This window comes from Chamaea fasciata, unplaced genomic scaffold (assembly GCF_029207755.1).
Source record: "Chamaea fasciata isolate MVZ Bird 193981 ecotype frontalis unplaced genomic scaffold, bChaFas1.0.hap1 SCAF_5, whole genome shotgun sequence".
In the NCBI taxonomy this organism is placed as follows: domain Eukaryota; kingdom Metazoa; phylum Chordata; class Aves; order Passeriformes; family Sylviidae; genus Chamaea; species Chamaea fasciata.
This window is the reverse complement of record NW_027094090.1, coordinates 64513647-64533274: the sequence shown is the minus strand read 5'-3', so window position 1 is coordinate 64533274 and position 19628 is coordinate 64513647. Positions and strand designations below refer to the sequence as shown.

General features: G+C 46.0%; 1 protein-coding gene across 3 annotated transcripts; it reads right to left on the bottom strand.

The window, feature by feature from the left end:
- Positions 1 to 190: 190 nt before the first annotated feature.
- Positions 191 to 19291, bottom strand: GTPBP1 (GTP binding protein 1). 3 transcript variants are annotated; one of them, XM_066184134.1, is made up of 14 exons: positions 17678 to 18596; positions 16257 to 16706; positions 13867 to 13978; positions 11252 to 11432; positions 9852 to 10200; positions 9275 to 9398; positions 7216 to 7330; positions 6615 to 6759; positions 6290 to 6472; positions 5360 to 5495; positions 4639 to 4817; positions 4021 to 4218; positions 2869 to 2910; positions 191 to 2432 (listed from the first exon to the last, which is right to left on the bottom strand). In XM_066184134.1, exons 3-14 carry the CDS (start codon positions 13970 to 13972, stop codon positions 2340 to 2342), a joined length of 1851 nt encoding a protein of 616 aa, XP_066040231.1. In that variant the 5' UTR covers positions 13973 to 13978; positions 16257 to 16706; positions 17678 to 18596; the 3' UTR covers positions 191 to 2339. The 3 variants fall into 3 exon arrangements, with proteins under 3 accessions (XP_066040231.1, XP_066040229.1, XP_066040230.1); XM_066184132.1 differs by lacking the exons at positions 16257 to 16706; positions 17678 to 18596 and adding an exon at positions 19075 to 19291; XM_066184133.1 differs by lacking the exons at positions 2869 to 2910; positions 16257 to 16706; positions 17678 to 18596 and adding an exon at positions 19075 to 19291.
- Positions 19292 to 19628: the final 337 nt, after the last annotated feature.

Genomic DNA, 19628 nt, shown 5'->3' with positions numbered 1-19628 from the left:
GCCAGAGTCAAAGCTGTAAGGGTTGTGCAGAGGCTCAGCGGCAGCTCTCCTGTGCTGTGCCATGCCCTGCCCTGCCATTACTATGAGCACAGCCTCCTTGTAGCTGGCAAAGGAACCTGGTGCCAAGAAAACCTGCTTCCTCTGGCTTTCAGCCTGGTTTTTCAGAGGGACAAAAATCAAGAAGACACACTTTTACCTGGAACAAACTTATTTAAAATTTATTTTATAGATCACACCAGCCTGAGTGATCTGTAAATGCTGGTCACAAAAGAGAGATCACACCACCTCCTTTGCACAAATTGAAGTGAACCTTCTTTCAGTCTCGGCAGTCTCCTTCATTTGGAGCACAAGGAATGGAGAAAGAGAAAACCGCCTGGAGCTCCCTGCTCCCCTCAGAAGCAGAGGGCAGTGAAATCAGATGCAGTTTGATGCTGCTACAGGGCCAGAAGACAAGCCAGGCCCTCATGCCCTGCTTAGCCACACCTCACACCCCCTCACAATGCGGGTGCTATTAGTGTTGTAGCCGCCTATAGTTTCTCCCTCGCCCGGGGAGTGCTGGTATTTAGGCACGTAGCTTGGAAAAGGACTGTCTGACCTCCCCCTTCCACCCACTGCAGTCTCTAAGGCAAAGGACCCTCGTCTTCAAACCACATTTCTCGCCTCTCCCGTGCCTCTTAATGCTCTTGGAGTGCTGCTGGTGTTGGCAGCGGGAAATGCGCTCTGCCACTCAGCCGCCCTGGAAGTCACAAGGTGACCTGGAATGAACTCCACACAGGTGACATAGAGTAAGGAACAGGAACAACCTGCTAAGGAGGGACAGAAACTTTGCAGTCTCTAATTAAAATAAAAGTCCTTCATTGGAGGAGGAAGCCCTTAGTGAAACCGAGCCTGACTGCACCTGCTGCTGGGGAGAGCCATGATTTGCTGAGGATGCCACCTCCTCCTCAAAATACTACCATGCCTCAGAGCTCACCACAAGCTGGCAGAGGATAGTTCCTGTCCTCACCGGAGCCAAGCAAGGAGGCAGGGTTAGAAGAAAACAGATCAAAATAAGCAGGTAATCGATCACTTGAAAAACTAATTAAATGGTTAAAAAACCCATTCCAACAGTAATTTGTAAACTGTCCTTGCAGGGCCTTCTCAAAGCCAGAATTTCTCATTAAGAAAAATAAAATCTTAAAAAAAAATTAAATGAAAGTCAGAAAAATTGCCACATACTTCCAACCTTGAAAGCGCTTCTGCAAATTTGGTACTAATTTGTCACTGCCCTCTTTGGCCAAGAGGGGAGAAAACCAATCCTACCTCTGCCGTGGCAAAATTTGGCCAGCGAGTTCCAAAAAGATTTTGGAAATCTTGGAGTAAACAAAATCAAGGGGAGGTCATGTTAGCCTGGTATGTATCTTCCAAATGTATCTTGCCATCTGTGACCTCTGTCCGTCGACATGAGAAGGCTTCCTCTGGCTCAAGGGACGGACTGACTGCTCCTGCACTGTTCTTAATACTGTCGGTGGAGCTGCTGCAGCCTTAAGAAGCAGGTTAGATATGCTCCAATGTGCACTGAACAAACACTAGGAAAAGCAGCATGATGGGAAGGGGAACAGGATGGGTAAATGTCTGCCCATTTAACTCTGTTGCTAGTTAAAAATTTAAGTGCTATCAACATTATTTGAGGATATTGAGGATAGGATCCCTGAACTCAACATCAAGAACTCCTTTCCAAATTGTTTCCTTCTTAGATATCCAACTAAGGAACTTTCTCACTATCTCCTTCAAACTTCAGTCATTACAACATTAAATTAATAGCTTAAGAGGGAGGGAATCCAAAACATACTTGGCACAAGGCCACAGTGGTGATGAAATTATGCTCCATGGAGCCATCCTAAACAACCTGTTTTAACCTTTGCAAGTCTGAAATTTCAGGCATCTGATAACCCCTGGATCTGAGACAGCAAATAAGGGAGAGCAGCAAGTCCTGTGGACAGGAAGGGGTGAGGGAGGAGGGAGGCAACTAACTGGCTCTTTGCAGCTCTATCCGGACTCCCCTCTCATCTTCATGCACACAAAATATAATAAAAACTAATAAGAATAAAAACTAAGCCCATGATGTACAAAAATGTGTCGACAGGGGGAGGAGGAAGGTGTCAGTTACTCAGTTCTCTGTCTTATCACCTTCATTAGCTTATAAATTATGCTCCTCTCCATCGCTTCCTGCAGGGAGAAGGGACGATTCTTCTGCAGCCAATCAGCTGGGATGGGTTTTGGTTTACGCTGCTCTGGATCTTTTGGATAAGAGATGAAGGGAAGGGGAGGAATTCCTCGGGAGAGGAGGAATAAGAAATTCAGCAGCCACTGGCAGGAGTCACACAGGCTCCCTGAGATTTCACTTTATGGCGCTGACCCCCACGTCGACGGCCTCCTCCTCCGACTTTTGACTGAAAAACAAGATTGACTTTAGTGCAAAGCAACCCCTCAGTTGGGATATCAACACAGCAGGAATTCAGATCCATCACACACACATTCAGACATCGGCAGGGCAGTTGTGACTGATCAGCTTTCTATCACTGCAGGAAGGAGATAAGGCAGGAGGGAGACAGACACATCATTAGGGAAGGAGGAGAGACAGATGCACCATGAAGATTTGCCCTTCAAGCTGGGAAGACTGATTTCCCAAGCTTCTAAATGCTTCACTCCCATGAGAGCCAGCCGGTACCATGGTGTTCAGCATACAGGAAATCAAGGCCTCAGGCTCCCTTGACTTCGTGCAGAATTGAAGGAGAGCCCCCACCCCCTACCATGGCTCTCAGGCTCACCTGACTCTTTTCCCAACCTCAGCAAACCCACTGTTTTTCTTTGAGAGTAGCCAAATACCTTATTGCCCTCACGGATGTGGGGCTCTTCATCCAGTGCAGGCTGAGGGAACGCAGCAAGGAGAGAGAGGAAGACGTAAGCAAGAACAAAAGCAACCCAGAGTCTTGGGGAGGGATGAAAGAAAGGGCAAGCTGGGACCACTACTTACAACCACAGTGATGCTACAAAAAGACAAGGTCAAGACAGAGGACTGGTGTGAAGCCCTAAGCATATGCAGAGGGAGAGAACCCCTGCCAGGGGGCCCCCTTTGATGAGCAGTCTGGCTCAAGAGGGTGAGATTTGACCATGGCAATTAATATAGCTAGAATTAAGAAGGGGAACACCCTATCACTTGACAGAGTCAGTTCCTGAACCCTTCACTTCCTGGGGAAGTACCCTACAAGAAGACCTTTCTTCTATCAGTAATAAAGCTGATCAGTAGGCTCCCAAAGCCTGCAGTGAGAATTGAGTTTCCATTCCTTTCAGGCCAGAAAGACTAGGTATCCTCCATGGACAGGCTGAACTGAGAAGTCCTAACCAACAAAACAACCTGGATAAATTTCTCTAAAGAGAAATTTAAAGCCTTTCCTTCTTCTTGGATGTCCCTAGCCTTATTTTTCGACAGGGCAGACAACCTGTGCCTAATACTTAGGTTATAATTTCTCTAGTGTAGGGATATTCTACCTCTCATTCAGACATTGAAGACTTATTCTATGACTGGTTGTTAGATGTTTCACTCATTCAGCTGCTGGATATATAGAGACACTTCTTCACTGTGCACATGGTCAAAGCATTGAAACAGGTTGCCAAAGGAGGTTGTGCGGTCTTCCTCCTTGGGAGATTTTTAAGACATGACTGGATAAAACCCTGAGCAACCTGGTCTGACCTCACAGCTAATCCTATTTAGAGTAGGAGGTTAGACTAGACACTTCCTGAGGTCCAATGTGAATTGTCCCAGTACCCTGAGCTGCTGTCTGCTGGAAGGTCAGCCATGGAGTCATCTGAGAATTATGATTCCTGCTGTGAGACTACTTAGATTTCTATTTCTTCCTGTGACAAATAGGTGAGTTCAAGGTATGAGAGGATAATTCTTGTGCTTTAGAGTGCCCTTCCTCCAACAGGTTAAACCAGGACACAAACAGCTAGGACAGACGTAGTATTTTCCTCACTTACCAATGGTTGCAGGGCAGTAGGTGTCAGTGGTGCTGCAGCTGTTGAGAGGGCCTCATCCCCAGCTGCTGGGCCTCCAGCTGCCGTCCCAGCGGCAGGAACACCATCCTCTCGTTTCGTAACAGCTCCCTTCTTCGTTGACTGCATCTTGATCTGCTGTGGCTTGGAGTTCATTGGTGAGTTATTGGTGGTCTGGAGTAGCTGCAAATTGCAAAGGGAGAGGCCAAACTCAGCATTAAATTAGCCAGGCTGATCTGGTGAGGTTCAATGCTGCTTTTTAACAAAAAGCCTCAGGAAAATTTGTTAAAATAAACATAAGGAGAAGAATGCAGCAGCAGCATCTGTTCAAAGAAACCTAGACCTCTGATCTTCCACCCTTGGAAAGCGCCACTTGGCTGAGGTGACACTCTAACCTCCACAACATGACTCAAAAGGACCAGCTAAAGACCCACCACATTACAAAGCACAGCGGTCATCCTCGACCCATGTCAGGGCTGATGCTTGTGGTTGAGGCACAGCCTCCTCCCTCAAATTTTTCAGAGCTATCTGGATTCTCCTGCTGTCTACTCAGTGTAAGAAGTAGCTAATTGGCAAAAGCAAGTGGGACTCGGCAGCCTTTACCTTAGTGATGGTACCCACAGCTTTGGTGCGGCCTTCCCGGAAGACCAGCCGCTGGTCTATATGTAAATATTCCGGGGTTTTGATGAAGCGGAAGTGCACCGTGGCTTTGTCCCCTGTCCGCAGGCAGTCCTTGTCCATGCTGAGAATCGTGGCTGTCTGACGGATGCTGCCACAATGCACTGTGAACGTAAAGCAAAAAGGCTTTCAGCAGCCAGGCCCATTAGTGGAACAAGCTTCAGAGACACATCTGATGGAGCTCCTCCCCCTACAGCAAAGACCATAAGGGTCACGCAGTTGCCTTTGTTCCATCCCCAAAAAGAACATGCATATAAGCCAGAACAGCTGCCTTCAAATCGTGCCTGTCCTGAAGCACCCTCAACAGAATCCTACACACCAAGCAGCTGGGCTAGAAGGCAGGACCCAAAATGAGTCTTTCCATGAGCATTTGAAAGTGGAGAATCTTTGCACTATGGAGATACAGCACAGGCAGGCTCCAAGTACACTTGACGGCACACATCTCCTTTTTTATCTTATAGCCTCCCCCACTCTCCTCTGTAAGCACCTTTCCTTCTCTCTTCCACAATGCTGGGAAAAGCAAAACCAGGAACTATGGTGTATATTCAGGTTGTCAGAGACATCAGGAGCAAAATTATCTTAGGCTAGATCTGATACAAAGTGCTATCACTGGGAAACAAAGAAAAACCAGCACTGACACACATACCCATGGCCTGATATCGTGGGCTGATGGTGGTAGGGTGATGGAGCACCAGAATTTCTGCTTCAAACTCCCAAGATGCTTGTGGATTCAGGCGGGGTGACACCATTACCATGCCTTTCCGGATGGAAGAACGCTTGATCTGAAAAGCAGAGACACAAAAACCCTTATCATGATTCTCTAGGGAAGACATCTGCTGCTCTGGCTGACTGCATCCAGCAGAATCCTAAGGGATTTCACTAGATATTATCTCATGCCCAGCAAAAGGCAAAGCAAGAGCTGCATAGCTGCATGTTATGTACAAGCTATTATGTTAAGGTTGCAAAAAATGAAATTCAGCTGGAGTTTATAAGGAAGCTTTAGAGTACTGGAAATGCTGGACACTTGACACATTTACCTCACTGATCCTTTAAAAGCAAAACATACATCCTGGTTGCATGTTATCGAAGAAAATGATCTCTCCAAAATCATGTCTGTTAATATAACATGATAAACCTGAACACATGAAGTATGGTGCAGCTTTAACTATATCTCCTTAAAATCAGTGCAGCTTCTATTGACAGAAACCTTTTGCAAGAGGAGTCATATCAAATTTTGCTGATTTTTAAATCCCAAATCATGCAGCTGGTCCTACAAGCCAAGAGGAGTACGATAAATACGCTGTCCAAGCTACTATGTGCGGTTCCAGCACAAAAGGAGACTTGCAATGCCTCCACTTTCTTAGATATCTCCACCATCAATATCCAGTGGCATTGCTATCCCCTGGCAGCTCCTAGGAGGAAAAAACAGGATGTGGAACCACAGAGGTTCTATGGGATTCCATTCTACTGCAGAATGAGGCAGCTGATGTTTGTAGAAACAGCCATACTGCAGCTGAACTCCGCGAACGCTTGAAAATTAAGAGGGCAGTTAATGTTCTGGGGGAGATCATCTCACCTTCTTCAAGGCAAAGGAGGCAGTCTGGCCTCCCCGCACCTCCTTGACAGGCATCCTTTTGCGGTGGATAGACTTGACAGCAATAGGGAGGAAGTTGCCAAGGGGATCTGGCCCCAGCAGGAGGGTATCATTTAGCTTGATTAGGCCTCTCAGTGTCGTCCCAGAGACAACTGTTCCTACACCCTAAGCCAAAAAAGAAAAACCAGTAATTTTGGTTACTCTACCAGGCCAGCAGAAGAGCTCTAGAACTCTCGTCTCTAGAGAAGATACCTTCTTCAGCCTAAAAGAGGGAACAGAATATTCTTCCAAATACCAAGCCCCTTACCGGGACAGAATAAGTATCGTCTATCTGGAATTCTGCTGGCTCTTCCTCCCTGTAACTGGTCCGTGGAGATAAGAGATTAAGAAACATCTTCAGCAAATCTAGATTCTCTCCAGTAACATTTGAAATCTGGAAAATTGGGCACATCCTGTAAAGGAAAATTGATGAAAATGGAGTTAGTTCACCTTCCTACCTGGCTTTCCACATGTAGGGAGACATCCAAAATTTTGGGACTAATTCAATACACAGTAGAAGGGAGAGCCTGGCAAGCAGTCAGATGCACAACACCCCATGTTTGAAAACCTGCAACATTGCCTCTGCCTTCCAATGACATTTGGGAAAAGGTGTAAGGTTCTGAAGGAAGGACTGAAGGAAGCCGAATGCCTTGCTGTCTTTTGCAGACTGCCCAGAAGCAGCCTCTCATTTCTGCCTCAGAGAGGGGAACACAAGCAGGTCAACCTCAAAATCAACACAGTCTTATGGAATCAACACACCACATGGCAGATGCAACCTTCACACATCTAGACAACGGGACTCTCTTAATCTCCTCACCCAGTCTCCACATAGGATTGAAAGAGAAATGATTCTCCTCTACTCCCGTTACCTCTCTGAGCTGAAGTTGGAGGCTGTTACAATGACATCATCCTTGCTCTGAACCAGCACGGGAATCTTCCTGCACCCTGGGGACTTCAGCAGTCGCTGTAACAGCTTCAGGGTTTCTTAAAGGGTGAAACGAATATTGTTAGGGCAGCAACTCCTGTTGTTACAAATCACTTTTGTGGGGTCTCTCCCCAGAGGGAGATGGGTGCTCTGGCCACAGATAAGACAGGAGAAGATGGCTAAAGATGAGACTGGGAGTTTGCTGCAGCCCAGGTAGGACTTAGGAGCCATTCCATCTTCCATTTCATGCCAGCTAGCCTGCTGCCAAGTGATGCCATACATGAACAGATAGACAAGTTGCAATGCTGTGGAGTAGACATTTTATAGCTGTCTGTTAGTAGCTTTAAGCAGGTACAAGGTATTTCCTCTTTCTAGAAAGGGTTTTTCATAGTGAATTAATAGAAAATCAGGACTCAGTGACAGAAATATTTGAGAATATGAGAACTGGAAATCAATTTTGACTGAGCAAATCTCAGTACATTTTCCCTGGCAGTCAACTTGCCACAGGAGGCTGGAGAAGCATGAAAGAGGTAAAGATTATCATCATAAACTAGGACAATGTGGGTGGACCATATTCAGAAATCAGTGTTTTGGGACAAATCTCATGGCTACAAATTTTCAGCTTTTGCCTCTTTTTAACTTATTTTCTGAGTCTCATATCTAGCAGCCAGCAGTGGCATTACCTGATGCCCTAGCATCAACCTCCTACAAAGTGCCTGACAATAAATAAAGAAAAAAAAGAGAAAATGATACTAAGGACTTAAAAGAGCAAACCATTTATGTTCTACAACAGTAATGCAACTACATGGGGTTTTTTTAACAAATGATTGCCTATGGGAAAATAATATTTTGGATACAGAAACACAAACATGTAGTCAGGCCATCCGCTCTTCACAGATATACTTGAGTCAAATCTTGAGTCTATTTACTTTAAACAGAGCATGTCACAGGAGTAGCTTTCCCATGAGCAGCTCTTCTCTCCTCACGCTGAGTCAAAGGTTCTCCTTCCTTCCCAGTTATTATCTTATCGTCAGGATTTACATTTATTTGCCAAACATCTAGTATAGAGATATACAGATTATCTTCTGATCACATGCATCTATTTGCCTGAAACATATCTAGGATTTTTATAGTAATAAAACTACAGACAGTACCAGGAGCATTCACTTCCCTGATTCTTAGGACTGATTTATAAAAAAAAACCCATTGCTCCAATTAACCACAGCATGTTTCTGAAGGTGTGAGAAATACTTAAGAGAATTTTATAAGTGAGAATAGGTCACAGCCTGAAAAAACATCACGCACGGGTTAATGGGACACTGCTGGGGTTAGAAGTGCTGCTTTAACTCTGCTGAGAAAAAAATCACTAAACCATGCTACTTATTGCCATCCCTGCTTGTGTCTAGTCCTGCCTCCCATCCTGCTACCATAGCCTACATATGTAGCTGCTTTAAACCATGATTTATTAAGTGTTGGTTGGCTGTTCAGACAAGAGGAAGGAGCGGCTGTTGTTATGCCAGCATACCTGAGAAGCACCTAGGTGAGCAGGAGGTAACAAGCAGCTGCCCCTTCACTAACAGCAGCGGGAGATCAGGTCCAATCACAGCTTAAGATCACACTCAAACGGTGGGCAGGGAGGAAAGCAGCTTTCAAGAGAACTTTCAGATTTTTCCTCCAGGTTTAAATACTCAGAGAGAAACCAAAGTCCAAACCCCAACTGTATGCTGCTCCTCTTAGAGCTCAATTAAGCAAAACCTTGAAGCAAACACTTTTGGGCTGCTCAACTGAGTCGCCAGCATGTTATTTTCACATGGTGAGTATAAGTCAACCACCTGCAAAATGAGCAAGGGAAAAGGATAGATTTCTGAAAGGTGTTTAGGATGCAGTCAGAAACAGATGAAGCAGCTTTCTTCCAGCAATAATTCCTGAACCCAAGCAGAGGACACCAACGCATGGTAAAAAATGTAAAAAAAACAGCCCTGGAGACAGCGTGTAAAACTCACCTTGCAGGATGTTGGCAGGGCACATGTCAATCTTGGTCACCACAACAAAGACAGGAACATTAAGTGCAAGCGCCAGGCCTAAGTGCTCCTTGGTCATTCCAACAATCCCAGCGTTACTCCCAACCTACACCAGCGATATAAAATACAGGGATGTCACTGTTCCTTCTGCAGTAAACTGGATTACAGAGAAGGTCTCGTGTCAGACACGCAGTAGACTGTGATTAGGTTGTAGATGCGCCACTGGGGCCATATGAGCAGAACCAGTTCATCTCACACGTTGGACATTGGCATAGGACTGACTCATTTCTCCCCAGTTTTAACAAGGTTTTCTAAATTTCAGAAATCTCTCCATTTTCAAGAATCACAAACCTTGGGCCTGTCTGGGACTGACAGTCCTTGGGGCACTTGCCTCACAGTACAGGACAGATAGCTACAGAGGCCTCTGCTCTCCTGCACTGTGAGATGCTGCCTCCCTCCAAAACGCCACAGGCACTTTGCAACAGGAAAGAAGTCGAGGCTGTTAAAGCTGTGAACAGCCCCACTCCAGCTGGTATGGTCCATCTTTCTTGCTACCTACCATAAGCATGCAGAAGTCAGGCAAGTGGCCGGTCATGCCAAAGACAGTGGTTTTCAGGTATTTTTCGTGACCAGCCAGGTCAATGAAAGTAATGACCTTGGTGGATTTCTCACAGATCTTTGTCCATTCCAAGCTGCCACCGTGGCTGTCAGGTTTGTTCACCACGTTGCCCTCACTGTCGAAGCCCAGAATGTCATTGCCCACACTGCTGGTGCGGCCTGACTCAATCTCGTGCTTGTGGCGGAAGAGCTTTTGCCGAGCAAAGCCCCGGCCATTGTCTAACTCGCCGTGAGTCAAGACACCCAGCAAGGTGCTCTTCCCTGCATCCACATTGCCAACCACTGCTACCCTGCAGGGGAAAGGAAAAAGGAGCCTGGTAAAATATGGTACCGGAAGAATTGAACAAGTGATCAAAAAAACCCCAAGCATCACTGCTCCTACAAATAACTGGCTTCAAACAGATAAAAAAATGTTAGAGCTTCACAAGCAGAGCAGAGATTCTTTTACTGTTATTAACTAACAGTGGATATCCCAGACTCTGGGGACTGGGATATGGAAGACTGTGGAAACATGTCACTGGTGTCCAAAACATAAGTCAACTGAATGTGACATTGCTTGATGCCACACGGAGTGTCTCTATTCCAACTCCTTGTCTCTGCAATCCAACATAAACACTGTGGCAATTCAAAAGGAAGACTACATCCCAACTTGGTCTAGAACACTTCTACCTTTCTCACATTTCTCATGTTGTAACAGCACCAAGCACTAAGTAGAGCACAAAAATTAGAATCGTTGTTCCCAGAAAAGGATAAGCTAAAAAAAAGTGAAATATTTTAGGAGAAAGCCATGTCCTACAGCAAGCTCCTTCTTCAACTGATCAATGTGGCCATTATGGCTGTTGGCAAATATTGGAAATCCTCTCCAGTCAGGCCTGGGCAGACTCTCAAGTTATGTTATGCAAGCTAGTATATGTACACTAAAAGGTGACTTGGATCATCACAGTCTTGGAACAGAACTCGATCCTTTGTCAAAAGTATTGTGTTCCAGCAGTGTGCATATATATACACATACATACATACAGCCACATGTGCACATGACTCTGCCGTGGCAACCCAGAACATAAAAGATGCCCCCAAACTGTGAGCCTATCACCCAGAGAGCAACAGCCCTCTGCTAAACACAGGCAAATTTCCACCAACAGTTTGCTCACAAAAGAGACAGCAGCAACAACAACAAAAAGGCAATTTCATCAGCAAGGAGTGGTCAAGTTCGACTCCCTTTGTTGGGCAGCTTCAACACCCAGACCTGAAGTGGCGTTGCTGGCTCAGCACCACGCACTGCTCACCCGGTAAAAATGCAGCTGAGCTGCTGACTAACCCTGTCTCCACCCGGCTCCTCACCTGACCTCCAGGAAGTCGTTGTCACCCACACGTTTCCGAACAAGGTAGTCGCAGACCTTGCCCCCGGCCTCCTGGTGCTCTCTCAGGAGGATCACATCTGCCTCGATCTGCTCTGCCATGCTCTTCAACGTGGCATAGGAGGCCTCCATGTCTGACTCACTCAGCCCGTACTCAGTCCCATCTGGTGTGGTGTTGAGGAGACAAAGGGCAGTCAGTGAGCACCACCTTGCAACAGGCGGCAGCAATGTCATCCTGCCTGGGACCTTCATATCCACTGGGATTTATATGTGGGCTGAAGATGTCAGCCAGGTACACAGAATAAACACCCTTGGCCCAAAACAAAAAGGGATGGTCTTCATTCTAAGTCTTAAAAGACACTAGAAAAGCACCATCTTTCATCTAGAGGAGTTTTCTTCAGTTTTTACAAACAAATACGTAGGGATTGGCAAGAAAGACACACTTCTGTCTAATTCCCTTAATTCACCTGCTGAAGGTACTTTGTGTCCTTCAGTCAGATAAAGTAGCTCCTCTCACATTGCAAGAAAAGGTAAAGCATTAACAAAAGGAAAGCTCTGAGTGAAGCATCACCACAATTAGCCAGTAAATGCGGGACCACTGCAAACAATCAGCTTTTATTATAAAGTCACACCCCAAATACACATTTTCTGCAAGTCTGACCTGCACAGCAATTTCTTTAGACCCCATGTCTTCCAGTTAAAAACAATGCTTTTGGCATATTTCACTGCCCTCATCCTAGCACTTGAAAGAAATGCTGACAGCACATGAGATCAGAAAAAAGCATGCGGCACTGCTTCCTCTGAGCAGCTGACCCAAGCTAAAGAGCTGAGAGTCAGAGCATGCCAGTGGCAACTATTTAGAATGGATCAAGGCCACCACTGTCTCTTTCTCAATCCAGGTGCTGTGAAGGTGCACTAATTTGACCCCAGAATCTCCTCTGTGGGTAAAAAAATGCCCACAAAACAACAAACAAAGGTGGAGAGCCACTCTGCACCCAGATGACCAAAGTTATTGCCATGTGTACATGTTCATATGCATGGCTGACTCATCAGCTGGTAAGCAGGAACTGCAATTTGCATGAACTTATCAGCATTTTAATTACCTCCCAGCTCTAAAACTAGCAGAGTCACTGGATAGTTTCCAACCTTGGTCATAAGCTGGCTGAGACTGAGGAAAACTAAAACAAGCCTTGGGTTATAGGAGGGGAACGAGAAGTAGGAGAGAGGAGAGGGCAAGACCCAGGGGAGAAAGGGAAAGGTCATTACTGGTGAACTAATAATCTTCCTGTGACAGTCATCAACTGCTTCTCAGTCAGCTGAGTTGGGTATCTAGGATGATCAAAATCACAGATGCTGAAAGGGAATGAGAAGGAGTGACAGTGGCAGGGACACCAAGATCCTTTCTCTGTTGAAAATATCCTCATCTTCCTTGACTACGCTGCAACCCAAAATGAAGTCAGAAGTTTAACCTCATATTTTAAGAAACAAATGCCTACTTCTAAGTAAATTGTTGCAAGAACGACCAGTTAACACTCTCCCAAGGTATTCTAGAAGAGAAAGCAGGTACTAGCCTGACTAGCTAGATCTCCACTGCAGATGTGCTTACCCCAAACACCAAGGATACAGACTACATGTTAGGAAGCTTGCTTGGAGGCAAGAGCATAAGCCCTGTGATACTGGCTGCATAAACACTGTCCATCTAATTGTGGCTTCTCCTCTATGTTGGCTGCTTCACAGAAGTCCGAGAAAACCCAAAAAGCACACAGATCTGAGGTTACACAGCTCCCTCCCTCCATTATTTCAGCCAAGCCTGGCAGGGTTTCAGATTCTTCCTCAAACACAGCAAATGTCTGATCATGACAACTTCATATTCAGAAGATATCCAGTATATTTGAAACATGCCTTTTGCCTTATGATAACCAAAGACAATTATTTTATATTCAGAAATTTCAATTTCAAAGCAAGGGCATGCTCAGTATTATTTTACCAGCATCAGATTTGACAAGTATTCAAATTGTCAAAAAGAACAAAAATGTAATCCATGCTAACTGCTAAAATTTGCAAAGGCAAAATGATTGCAGTCACACACAAATTAACGTGACAATAATGGTCTCATGCTGAGCAACGGAAAACCTTTTCCTCCACAGCAGACAAATACTAACACAGAAAGTCAGCAGCATATATTTTGGCTATGTGAAGTATCTATAATAGATTCCTGTGGGGTAAAAACATGCTATTTCCAATGGAGCACTGAACAAAATCAGACAGAACAAGACCTTCACAGACACTGAGGACATCTGTATAAAAGCTGTTAGTATAATTTTAGACTCTTTGTCTTTTCCTGGTGTGCTCAGACAAGATATGCCTTATTTCCAAAAAATAATTTGCATGATTTTATTAAAAAAAAAGTCCACTACATGAGACAGTTGTTGACAGGAATAAAATAAAAGAATCTGTCCCATATATTCTGTTATATTTTATGGACAAGTTATACTGGAAAAGTAAGCATTACCTTCAGCAGTAGTCTAGTTAGATGAGCCAGGTTTTTCTTATAATTTTAATTATTTTTCGTTGTTTTGCTGGGGAAGCTATACTTACCTGATCCTTGTCCAATGACATAGATGGTCTCCCCACATCCCTCATCAATCCTCTCAGACATCTGCTGGAGTAAACTGTCATATTGCTCTGAAGTTGGACTCACCATCACCAGCTGGAAAAAAAGATTGAACATCCATTTACAGATGTCAGGCAAACAATTTCAAAACCAGCTTTGGTTACGAGCACAATCAATCTATGTGTTTTACTGAAAGAGAAAGACTCTTTTTCCAGGACCGCTTTGTGGTGGTTTTGTTTTGTTTTTTAAACCAGTTTTGCTGACAGCTATTTCCTTGTGACAACGCACAAGGTTGGTTGTCTGAGCTCAGAGTTCATTTATGCAGGAACTTCAAAGCAAGTAAGAATATCAAGCATCTCATTTTGATGTAACCAATGTTTAAAAGCCACATTTAAGTGAACACTCCAATATGTTTTCATTCAAGGAAAACAGAAAGGGGAGCAGGTATTTTCTCCACAGAAATTCCTTCGCTCGGTACTCCACAGTCTCTGCTGCAAAGACTGCTGCTGCTCCCCTGAAACATGACTGGACAGCCCGAGAAAGCCAACCAGACCTCACTGCAGAGAACACCCGGGCACCAAAATCCAGAGCATCTCCTAAGTCTTTCACATATTTGATGTCCCCTTCTGTTTTCTGAGGGAGCAGAAGGAAAGGAGAGAACATGAATAAGCACTATTTTCAAATTTTAGGTACTTTACACTACAGTGCTAAGGGGCAGACATGCAAAGCAATTTGTATGAACACATCTGGAGGTTTCAGCAGTGGAGAGCTGCAGTTTTGTAGGACAGCAGCTGTACTACCAACAAACTCTGCAGCTATTGCAGTAATCAAACTTCTTTGTCCTTCACTGCAGGAACATCAAGACAATGGAAAAATAAAACAGAAACAAAGCAGAAGATGAAGACAAGAGAGTGCTTCAGGAATGATTTTTCCTAGAATGGTACAGCACCATTTCTGCAGAAACCTGCACTGTGCACACAATACAGCTGAGGACACTTGCACAGGGCAGCCACAACAGTGGCATGGCAGTAACAGACCAAGGAGACCTCCATCAGCCACTCTACCTGCTCTCTGGTTGCCTCCATGGTTACAAATCTGTTGGTGGCCGAGCATCCCAGTATAGCAGCCTAATAGCTGTGGCAATTGAGATACACATTTCTGTGAAAAAGGCACTTTAACAACAGTTATTAAAGGCTGATATAGACCAAGAGCTCTATGGGTAGGCATACCTGTGCCAACACTCAGTGACATCCACAGCTGTCCCTACATACACATCCCAAAATCACACCCAGAAAGAAGCACTTTACTTCACCATGCACTGAGACTAAAAGCTGTGCTAAATTAGATGTTTGCCTAAAACATTTAGTTTAGAGCAGTTGACAATAACATCCTCAAGTATGCCCAACATTCTCTAACACAGTCTGACTTACTTAACATAGTTAAAACAATGTGTTTTCAAGGAGAAACTATCTTTACCACTACTATTACTACCACTATTACATACTTGATGAAGGCCTTTTTTGGAAATGTAGAATGTAAAGTAACCCAACCCCCTCACAAATAACGTTTAAGCAGCTTTCAAAACCATAGTGATGCACACTGGAACACTGAAGCACAGACAGCAGGTGTTGGTTAGAAGGTTTAAGGCTGCCAAAGCAACGTTTTCTACAGATGTTAAGGGTCCCAGAGAGCAGGGATTTGTCCGAAAGGGCCAGACAGCAAGAAGAGATACAATCCCCTTCACGTGCCCCTTTTGGACACATGCCGTACCTACACCCTTCAACTACTTGGCACGGTCTGCAAAGGGTACCAAAGCACTCTGTTCTGAAAGGTTACAGTCTTCCTATTTCATGCTATAAAAGAATGAGTTTTGCTTCTATTAGGTTTTCTTTCAGTTCTGTTTTCCTTTCAGTTTCATTTTCTTCTTGTGGGAAACCACTGGATGTAAATGCATTGAGAGCAAAATCAGCAACTGTTGCGAGGCTGAATCTGGGCAGGAATGGAAGGCTGTGTTTTGATGTGTAGGGCTTATTTTGTCCTGCAAGTACTTTCAGGAATTCCTGGATGCACAGCAGACAAGCTCACTCTTTAGGCCAGGGCATCAGCACAAGCCAGGGACTCAGGAAGATCTATTAAACAGGCTGTAACACACACAAAGAAAAATAAAATAGCAGGGGCCACCAGGACTGGCCACATTAACTTCAGTTTCTTCAAGCCTCATTACCAGCTTTGTTTTTCTGAGTCCAAGGGCTTCAGCAGTGCAAACAGGCAGGGTGTTGTAACAAGTACCAAGGCACTTAGCAGCTCATTGTACCCTTTCCTCACATTGCCAGGCAAGAGGGCTGGGGGCCTCAAACAGCACAGGATCACTCACATCAGCTCACAACACTGTTTTCCTACACGGCTTCTTTCACAGCCATGCAAAGGCGTTCCTGAAGTGTGTTCCAGTGGCAGACTGCCTCCAAAGTTTACTCCGGAGCCGATGAAGCTTACAGCTCATATGACACAGTATGTTGTGCAGTTTCCTGGGACACTGCAAGACTTGATGAGCTGTTTTGAAGATCTCTTCAGCTTCCTGGATGGAGAGACCCTGTTCTCTGCCATCACCTTCATCAAAGAGAAGCCCTACACTTTGGCTTCTCTGGTTTTTTTTTTTTTTTTTTTTTGCTTTTCACCTTTCAGCAACCCCTCCATGCCTGCACTATGAATGCATGTTTTTTTAAGAGGTTTCCACAGTCAAAACATTCCCTTTTGTTCATTCCACTTTGTCAGGCACTGAGCAGTTATCAGTAGGAGCCATGCAGGTCTAGCAACCTCAGGTTTCCTATGGGGCAAAAAAAGTAACAACCAGTTATTATTTTATTCTTAAGACAGCAGAAGGAAACATAGCTCACAAGTTCGAAATGCCATCTCTCAAGTCCCTTCCCAATCTCTGGGGAAAGGTGGCTTTGCCTGCCTCCATGAGGCAGACAAGCTATAAGTATTAGGGGCAAACCAAATACTATGTGATACATAGTGCTGCTCTTTATTGGAAAAACCTGACATTTTGTATGGCTGGAAAGCCACCATCAGCCATCGAGAAGCTAGGGAAAGGCACCGTCTGTAACGTCATATTTTCTTGTCTATGCCCTGCAGACATACATTGTTCATGTACTATTATGTTCTGTTGTCCATGTAGATTTAATATAAGTATCAGCATCACTAATAGTCTTGTGTGCTATGGTGTTTGACCTGAAAGTTGAATACTGCTGCAGTGTGCTGGCACTGAAGGGAAAACAAACACCCATTAAGATCAACATGATAATGAATTTGTGCTGATGAATGGAACTGTTTCCCTGACCAGCTGTCAAGGTGCACTTGATAACACAATCCCAAAGTGCTCCTCAGTAAAAAGAGCTCACCTTACGCAAAGGGAAAGGACTGGGAGAAAGGTATTAACATAGCCAGAGGGTGGGTCAGAAGAACCAGGACAGAACTAGCAACTATCAGATAAACTGACTGCAGTGGGAGTCCCCATTTTAAATAGGGATTGGAGTGGAAAAATTCAACTGGGAGGACAGAAAAGATGGGGGGGGGAGGGTTGTCGGGGAGGCGCAGGTTAGTTACTGCATTCTTACCATATGGGATTGCTGTTTTGAGCACACAGTGGGAGATTAACTTGGAAAGATGGGAGCAGAGCTCACAGATTTAGCTCTCATCCAAGATGGGAATGAATGAAAAGTCCAGGGAAAAGACAGCAGGTGCACAATGCTGTGTGGAAAAGTAAATTGTAATAAAGGTCAAAAAAATGCTTACCTACTACCTCCACAGCACCAGCAGATTTCTAGGAATGGAAGACAGACTGACATCACAAATGGGAGTTTGTGGGAGAAAAGGACTCTTCTCTCTTTGCTGGATTTTTCATCAAGTTCCTGGCTGTCAAGAATCAGTGATGCAGACCTTGGCATCCTCCTTGGCCCTCTTCCACAGCAGCCACGTCCAAGACAAAGCACAGATCAATACTGGCATCCTGTATAAAAATCTTGCCCAGCTCATTAAGGCACAATCAATAGATAATACAGGTTTGATTTCTGCTCTTTACTATTTTACAAGACATCATCATGTTTTAATACAGTACCACACTGTGAAATATCCATTAAAAAAAAGTTTCCATGTCCACAGACACAATTCCTCCCTCCTTTTCTCTGTGAATAGAGGGCAAGAAAGTCCAGGACTCTGGAACAACTTAAGGTGGAAGCATGAAGAGTGGGGATGACAGAAAACTAGGAGGAAACACCAGCTATGCTGACTTCTGGATCACATAATTACAAGGGGACCGAATGAAGTTTTCAGGAGACTTTAGAGTGGGAGATAGCACCACAGTACAACAAACCCATGGCAGCAAAAGGCAGTTAAAGAGATCAGTCAATTAGGGAAAAAAATAGAAGACAGTGACAGAAGGCAGCTAATGCAGTCTGTGGCAGGCTCTGGCACACACGTTACTACAATGTACCTTCTTGCAGGATGGAAGTGAGAACTGGTTCTGACAAAAATAAGACCACCACACAGTTTTGTCACTAGGATCCTAGAAAGGAGCTGCACAAGATGAACAAGCCTTTTCTGCGTTGACTTAACCCTGTTTGCAAGAGCAAGGCAGCCTTGTGACTGTGTTCTTGTGCTCGAAAGTTACAAGCTCTGACCTCCTTTTAAGATTGTGGAGAAAGTCCCAGGAACTAGCACAACAGGCAGCAGAGATAACTAGAGAGACCCAGCGCGGAGGGCAAACGTCAGCGGGACGTTGCAGCAGCTGACAGCTCCAAACCCTGCGCTTCCTAAGGATGCTACACAGGCTGCGGGCTGCCACTCCCCCCGGGCAGCCGAGGCGGGGAAGGCGCAGGGCTGAGCAGCCTGCCAGCACCCTCCTGTCCCGGCCAGGGTACGGGACAACTTTACTGCTCCTCTTCCCGCCCTTCCACACGGCTCCGCTAGCTCAGCCGCCCGTCCCGGTGATGCTGGGGCCGGGGGAGCGCTCAGGGGAGCCTCCCGTCCCGGCGGAGGCAGGCGGGCCCCAGCCTCTCGCTCTCCGGAGGTTCGGGGAGCCGTCAGGTTCGGGGGCCAGCCCTCTGCGCACGGTCGACCGGCACGGAGGAGAGCAGCGGGGGCCCGCTCGGGTGATGGCGCTCGCCGCCGCCCGCCCCCCCCGCCGGGCCTACCTTACTGGTGAGGTCGATCTCGGTCTCGCCGTTGAGCGCCTCGCCGTCCTCGCCGCCGAAGGCTGCACGGAGGGGACAGGCGGCCGCCGCCCCGTGAGGCCGTCCGCCCGGGGAGCCGGGCTCCGGAGCGAACATACAGGCCGGCACCGGGGACCCCCCTGGAACCGGGGATCTGCTCCGCTCCGCCGCCGCCATCTTCCCTTCCCTGCCCGGTTCTCCGCCCCGGCACCGCCCCCGGGCCCGCCAAGGCGGCGCCCGCCAATCACCGGCGGCGCAGCGGCTAAATTTGCATGTTACCGTGGCGACAGTGGGTGGAGTCGTGGTTATTCATGCCGAGAGGCCGCGCCCCCAAGGCGCGCGAAGCCAATGGGAGAACCACTGCCAGCTCGGCTTGTTTTCTACACATACACACACACACAACAGAGCCCGCTCGACGAGTCCGGGGCCGGCTGTCCAATAGGAGAGCTGCGTCTCGTGACAAACAACCGTGAAAGCCAATCGAATAGGGGATCTCAAAGGCCTGGGTGGGACTAAGTGCTCCAATAGAGCCCGCC